The following is a 6,772-nucleotide window of genomic DNA, read 5'->3' as shown; positions in this document are numbered from 1 at the left end:
ATGTGTTCCAAACAGCCCATGATAGGTTCTGCTTACGGTCGAAACAGCTGACGAGAAGATCGAATATCTGCAATTGCACTTCGAGTGGCCAGGTCAGAAGCGCTGATTTTGTTTTGAGGTTCATCGCCGGAGTTGGGAGGGTTGTCTGAGACTCTGAGGATGTCGCCTGGAAAGTAGAAGTTCGTTGCCAGATGATGATGCTGGGTCTGTATTGGAGAGATCAAGGCCAAAGAATGCCATTGCAATGTCTTTTCTTCTGAAGTCATGCTCGCTCCGGTCACTGTGAGGCGAAATTGTCTAAGTAGTCATAAGATCAATTTGATATTATAAGTACTTATGTTTGTATCGAGGCTTGAACCGATGGAAGGAAGGCCGTCAAAGATGAGCGGGATCATAACATTGACATCGGGAGAGCGGGACAACCATGTGATAAATAAGACACTGCATGTAGGATTGGTCGAGATATGAAGTATCATCGAAAGGCCACGACGACTGGTTTTGGTTTCATCTTGGCGAACGTTCTGAGAAAGATCGGTCTGAAGGACTACAAATAATCTCCGACTCTACTAGCGAGACCCCCGGTGCATGCAGAAGACTCTACCTCTCTGTGCTGAAGTGATATTAGGGCCGCATACAATGATACTTCGGGTCAGGCGAGAATGTGTTCGAATGAATGGTGGTGGAAACCATGTTCTTCCATGGGCGTGATGCTCCAACATGCTTCTTGGGCTTTAATTATGATAATGCCGAAATGGGGAAGCGACCTAATCATTTAACTGGCACGCTATACTTGCTCAGATAATTTCTTAACTCAAGCTTTCATCTATCTCACTCCGTGTGGTTGCAATCGCTCCCCAATGTCTCGAAGAAGACAGCAGGTCGAGTATGCAACTCTTGGCCTGACCTCACGAAGTGACGAGCCTGAAACACTCGATTCACGGCCCTTGACTCAGTCACTAAAAACTGCTGGATCTCCGATGCTCGTATTAATAATGAAGACTGTGATCTCGTGACGAAAACTAAAGTAGCGTGTCGTGAGGGTAGATTGCACTGCCCAGCTGAACTTGAATTCTTATGGCGAAAGCCCCAGAAGTTAGGAGCTCGGTGGCTCGGATAATGAGGCTCTCGTATGGGCATAAGCGCACCGCGTCAATATGCGTCACTTGCAACGCACAGCACGATATTATAGCGATTCATCCAATAAAAGTTCAGATGACACACTGTAATTATGGTTACTTTACGTTTGGGCGTTCGGAATTGCCCCGCTCTGAAGTGAACTTGACTACTACTGTTTGTGGGGCTGTTCGGAATAGTTGTGTAGCATGCTTACTTTAGGTAGAATAAAAAGGCCTTACTTTTGTCTCAATTTGAAATGCAGCATTGTACTTAGGCTGCATACTCGAACGGATTTTTTGCCTGAATAGATTTGGAAAAATGACCCATCCCTATCACGACATCAAAGATGTAAGTTGCACGGCATTCTGGGGGGAAACATGCTGATGACTTCCTGACTCAGTTCTAATCGTTCTGCAAGGCTCGCGCTATTTTCTTTTTTAGCATGAACATGTTTCCGCTCTACCTGCAGAGAAATTCAAAGAGAACCCATGGGAACTCGTGCGAGCCATAGAGGACTTTGCCAACACCGAGAAGCTACCTATGATCTTCCGTGAAAACAAGATGAACCTGGCCCGAGCCGCTCTCGCCGACATGAGCCCAAAGCCAAAGATGATAGTCGAGTTTGGAAGTTTCGTTGGCAACTCGACTGTAGCATGGGGCGCTATGCTGAAAGAATTTTACCCCGACAACAACAGCGGCATTTGCGTTTACAGCTTTGAGCTCGACCCCGAACTAGCAGAGATTGCACGAGACATTGTGAAACTGGCTGGTATGAGCGATATCGTCACCGTCATTGACGGGCCAGGAGCAGAGTCGTTGAAAGACCTCGTGAATAACGGAGATATCGAGCCCGAGAGTGTTGATGCTGTTTTCTTCGATCACTGGGAAGACATTTATCTTACAGATTTGAAACTCTGCGAGGAACTTGGAGTTCTCCACAAGGGATCAGTAGTAATGGCAGACAATACCGACATTCCTGGCGCGCCCAAGTATCTGGAGTATGTCAGAGGCAACATGGATGAACAAGCTGGAACCACACGATATCAAAGCAAAACTCACCTCGTACCCAACTCAAGTATTTCAAACGGGCCAGTAAGTGATACCAAAGAATCTCAATTACAGTCACCTGCTGACAGAGTGCACAGAGAGCTCTGGAGGTCACTACCGTTATTTAATTGCTAGTTCTTGGTTGTCTTCATTCCTGGAAAGCTCAGGGTGCCTCGAAGTTGCTTTTCTCTTTGGAATGTGTCGATGGAGGTTTCAGTGGAATAATACACGGTTTTAATATTCAAAGTGTTCTTCACTCCAAGCCTGCTAGTCTGGATGGGAGTTTTGCGTGTAAAATGTTCCACCAATGCTGTATTGAGATGTTTCAAATCAACAGTACGTTTTCCACAGTTCTAAAGTAAGCTGTAAGTTGCTCTATGGATAGCGGCGACTATCTTTTCAAGCCACTCAGCAGCACCTTCGATATTTCCATCTCCCAAGCATTCAATAACTCCAGGAAAGATCACTCCGTCATAGCCGTACCACAATCCAGGTGCAAAGATCTGCCGAAATGTTAGAACGATGATAAGCCGGGGCCTCATACTTCAAACTCACAACATGCCGATACCACTCCCGGCCAGGCAGCCCAGCATTCTTTGGCAAAAGAAAATGTCGCTCGAGACGAAGATAGGCTTTGTTGACTTGCTTGTCGACTTGCATACTTCCCGGAGCGGCTCGGAGGGGCGATCTTGCGTCTAGACGGGATGCGGCGTCCTGAAATTGTGCGATGGCTTCGCTGAGAGCAGAAAAGCTGAGCACATCATCATACTTGGCCCGGAGCTTCTCCAAGTTATGGGCGAGGATTCTAGGGTACTCCGCTGCCTCGAACGCAATGTTACCCAGACCAGCAAGTCGTACCGTCAGCAAACCCCAGAGTTGAGTCATGGCGAGGTGCTTCTTGAAGCCTACATCTCCAAAGTTCTCGACCCAGTAGTAACTGTCATAGTTGGAGTGATAAGGATACACGCCCTTCCCCTGTCGATTGAAGAGCAGGTCAACGGATGGAATACCAAGATGATCGAAGAATACCGTGTAGTCACTTCCTGTGCCCATGAGGTCGAGACTTGGGGCCATCTGCTCTGGATTGGCTCGCTTCTGATCGCTCAGCAAGTCATCATAGACTGTTTGATTCTCGTTGACCGGAGATTTGATCATGCGGGTAACATCACGAAGTACACTTGCAAGAAGAGGGCTCCCAGTCGCGCCAAGGATCGTGCCACCATTGGTTGACTCGTCAACATTAAGGTCCGGGCAGGTATTAGCTCAAGTCTTTCATCGTATTTCAGACAAAATGTCAGACTTACAGGCAACACAATTCTTGCTCAAGTCATCCTGGTGGTGTTCGCCCCATTCGGTAGAGCCGACTAGGCCGTATTCTTCGTTGTCCCAGTTTGCTAGTGTACTGCATCACAGATCAGAGACAATCCTCAAGGGCTGAAACTTGCAACCGTAACATCGTATTGCTTACATTCTCCTGTATGGTTTCCACCCTTTTGAGCATAAATCACCCAGAGCTCTAGCGACCTCGTTCATGGCTGCCGTTCCACTCACAGGGTCAATAGCCCCACAACACCAAGAATCATGGTGGTTGCCAAGAATGATGCTCTCTTCAGTAGTCCCACGTATGGTTCCGATGACGTTGTAAATCGGGGCATATCTGTAAGTGCCTGTGACAATGGTAAGAAAATTGGTCGGTCTTCTGAGTGCGTTGTGATTAGAATCGCTCACTCTGATTTGATAGAAAGACTTTGGCTTGGCTGGGGCCGGTACAGTAGTCTACTGCCGCAAGACACCCTTTCCAGTCACCATCATCACCACCTATATGACTAGGTCCCAATCCATGGCCGTTCAACGCTTGAAGGAAAGGAATGGCATCGGCGTAGGAAATTGGCAGTGATGGTATCTTTGGAGTTGCGTAACTAGGATCCTGTCGCTCAACATCGGTGTCTGGCAAGCTGGGGTATCCGGGTGTCGTTGGGTCTCCGACAGCTACGGAGAAGAAATCGACGCTGCCCCTCTGAATCGTCTTGGGGTGCCTCGCTGGGCCGTGAGGATAGTGTTGATAGCCGTTCTCAACGGTGTATTCGCCATCCTCTTGGGGGTCGTTGTACAGAATGACGGCGGCGGCTCCGAACTGCTCGGCCGCTCTAACCTTGAGTCCTCTGAAGACCTTGGCATACTTGCAAATAACGATCTTATCTTTCACGGATATACCATGCGACTTGAGCAGCTCAAAGTCTTTCAACTCGCCGAAGTTCGCGTACACCAGTTCGGCGCGGACTTCGCCGTTGGCGCTGAAGCCATGAAAGGCGGGTAAGCCGTTCCGAGGAGACGATGTCGGATCCTCGGGAACCTCGTCCTCCGTCAGAGAAGCCTCAAAGGCTGTCTGCCCATCGAGGTCAAGAAGGTGCAATGCTTGAGACTTTGGAAAGTTTTGGAGGACCTCGTACTCTTCCAGTTTAGTTGGAATTCCATAGGAAATCCATAAATCTCGGATGAGTTCCGCGTGGGCAAGGTCTCCGGCTAGGTGGGGTTCTGCACTGTACAGCTTTGACCAATGGCGGAGTTTCGCAGTGTCAGGCGATTCAAGCATGAGCTTCTCAGCTTCATGCTGTAAGACCTTGATCTCCATAAGCTGGTTCTCAATATATGTGTCCAAATGCTAAGGTGTTGCTTATACCGTTGTTGTTTTCAAAGAAATTGACAAGGCCTCCAAGTAAGAGGTTGATCCAGGCCAAACGCCAAGCCGGTGTGGCAGGGCTTTTGTGCTATCAATGCACTATTCATGTCATCGTTCGGCCCACGGCCGATTGCGGGGTTACAGGGTTTTCGAGATCCTGACGGCGATAAGAACGGAACTGGCTTCCCTGGATAGGTTGAAATCGCAGCCAAATCTTAGATGATGAGATGAGGTGAGACCATATCCTTTATCTTGGTATCACTGTGCTGTAACGGCACATTCAACTTGATGCTGTGATGAACTGTTTGATTTACGGCCTAAGCTCTGTTTACTGCCTGCAGAATGTCGCCGAACGAGGTTGACGGTATACACGACCGGGTTATAAGAATGCAATAGTCATTCAGTCTATGTTTATCCACAAATGTCGACTATAAGACGCATGAACATTCTGATACAATCAAGATAGTCCGGAATATCTACTTTCTCGTCCGGTCTGGTGTTGTACTTCCCTCCAGGACCACAGACAATGCCTTCCATTCCCAAGGCTTTGAAGAGATGGCCAGCATCAGATCCATAGAAGCAAGTCGGTGCAAGAACACCAGTTGGCTGCTCGTAGTTGCGAACTTCTCGATATGCCTTATTTAGGGCCCTCACTATTCGCGTGTCTTTTGATACCTCAAAGGCCGGCATTGTAGGCTCAAATCGCTGCTTGACAGTAGCCGACATGCCAGCAAAATTGCCAATCACCTTGCTTACCAGCTCGCGAATATCGGCCATAACACCTTCTTGTGTCTGGCCAGGAGCGTACCGCGCACTCCCAGCAAGCTTGCATACGTCCGCTACTTGCGCAGGTCTCCATTCGACCAAGTCTTTCCCAAGGGCACCATGCACCACGCCGACTGAACATCTGTTGCACTTTTCATGCTCACTGCTCTTGGCCCCACGAAATTTCATCTTTGCCATCTGGGGAATCAGCTCACATGCCGCTAGGATCGCATCTGACGCCTCCTCCTTAGCTGACATATGTCGAGTGATTCCGACAAGTTCGATCTCGAAGACCAGGGCTTCTGCGTGCATTGTAACTGCTTGTATGTCCGATGGCTCGCAGTTGACAAAGTAATCAGCATTGATCTTTCCCTGATCAATGAGAGCCATCGTACCAACTCCTCCCTGGAGCTCTCCAACCACATAGGTCAGGACGACGTCCCCTCGAGGTCGCCAGCCAGCCTTAAGCAACGCTTCAACGGCGCAAAAGTACGCAGCACAGCCAGACTTCATGTTGCTGACTCCAATACCGTATATGAATTCTTCGTCAATCTTCCCCTCCCAAGGATCGATCGTCCAACCTTCTGAAACAGGATTCGTGTCGAGATGTCCGTTGAAGAGAAGGGTTCTTGGAGTTCTGTTGCTCGCTGACGAATTATGACCCTTCCATACCCCTACAGCATTCTGGCGACGGCCATTATCGAACTGAAAAATATTCGAGTCCAGCCCAATTCTTTTCATCTGCTCGGCCATGAAATTCGTTGCCTCTAGCTCGCCATCGGTCTGCGAGTAGCTCTTGATTTGAATGAGCCTTGACAAGAAAGCAAGGCAATGAGCCTGGTCAATGTCTGGAACTTGCATGGTTTTGGTAATGTTTCTCTGGCTGCGTAGTGGAGTTGCTCGAAGACGAAAGATTGAGTTACTGATAGATCGTGACCTTGGGCAAGCGTTGCACCTAACACTGACTGTCAGTGGCGATTTTGGGACGTGCGAAGGCCGGCAACCTCGGTTCGGACGTTGCCCAAAGTCGACTCACTGGACCTTTCCTTCTGAGGATCGAAGGATTAGATCACGCTATCGAGAGCCACTCGCAAATAGATCGGTGTGCTTGTCCGATCCATGTGTCAAGTTTGTATGATGCGAGATGTTCGGAGTCTTATCGGC

General features: G+C 48.7%; 3 protein-coding genes across 3 annotated transcripts; 1 reads left to right on the top strand and 2 right to left on the bottom strand.

Moving 5' to 3' along the window:
- Nucleotides 1-1,434: 1,434 nt before the first annotated feature.
- BDP81DRAFT_399962 (O-methyltransferase) lies at nt 1,435-2,291 on the top strand (the record flags this gene model as incomplete). Its single annotated transcript, XM_060588626.1, has 3 exons — nt 1,435-1,464; nt 1,558-2,208; nt 2,262-2,291. 3 exons carry the CDS (start codon nt 1,435-1,437, stop codon nt 2,289-2,291), a joined length of 711 nt encoding a protein of 236 aa, XP_060438720.1.
- A 99-nt stretch (nt 2,292-2,390) lies between these two features.
- BDP81DRAFT_485287 (uncharacterized protein) lies at nt 2,391-4,756 on the bottom strand (the record flags this gene model as incomplete). The annotated part of the gene is made up of 5 exons (XM_060595150.1): nt 2,391-2,666; nt 2,719-3,425; nt 3,468-3,565; nt 3,632-3,830; nt 3,892-4,756. The coding sequence occupies 5 exons, from the start codon at nt 4,754-4,756 to the stop codon at nt 2,517-2,519; spliced, it is 2,019 nt and encodes a 672-aa protein (XP_060438719.1). The 3' UTR covers nt 2,391-2,516.
- Nucleotides 4,757-5,254: 498 nt separating this feature from the next.
- On the bottom strand, nt 5,255-6,469 carry BDP81DRAFT_465793 (putative acetylornithine deacetylase/Succinyl-diaminopimelate desuccinylase and related deacylase; the record flags this gene model as incomplete). The annotated part of the gene is made up of 1 exon (XM_060594321.1): nt 5,255-6,469. One exon carries the CDS (start codon nt 6,467-6,469, stop codon nt 5,255-5,257), a length of 1,215 nt encoding a protein of 404 aa, XP_060438718.1.
- Between the last annotated feature and the right edge of the window lie 303 nt (nt 6,470-6,772).

This window comes from Colletotrichum phormii, assembly GCF_030913505.1.
Source record: "Colletotrichum phormii strain CBS 102054 chromosome Unknown BDP81scaffold_33, whole genome shotgun sequence".
In the NCBI taxonomy this organism is placed as follows: Eukaryota; Fungi; Ascomycota; class Sordariomycetes; order Glomerellales; family Glomerellaceae; genus Colletotrichum; species Colletotrichum phormii.
This window is presented reverse-complemented; position numbering and strand designations above follow the sequence as displayed.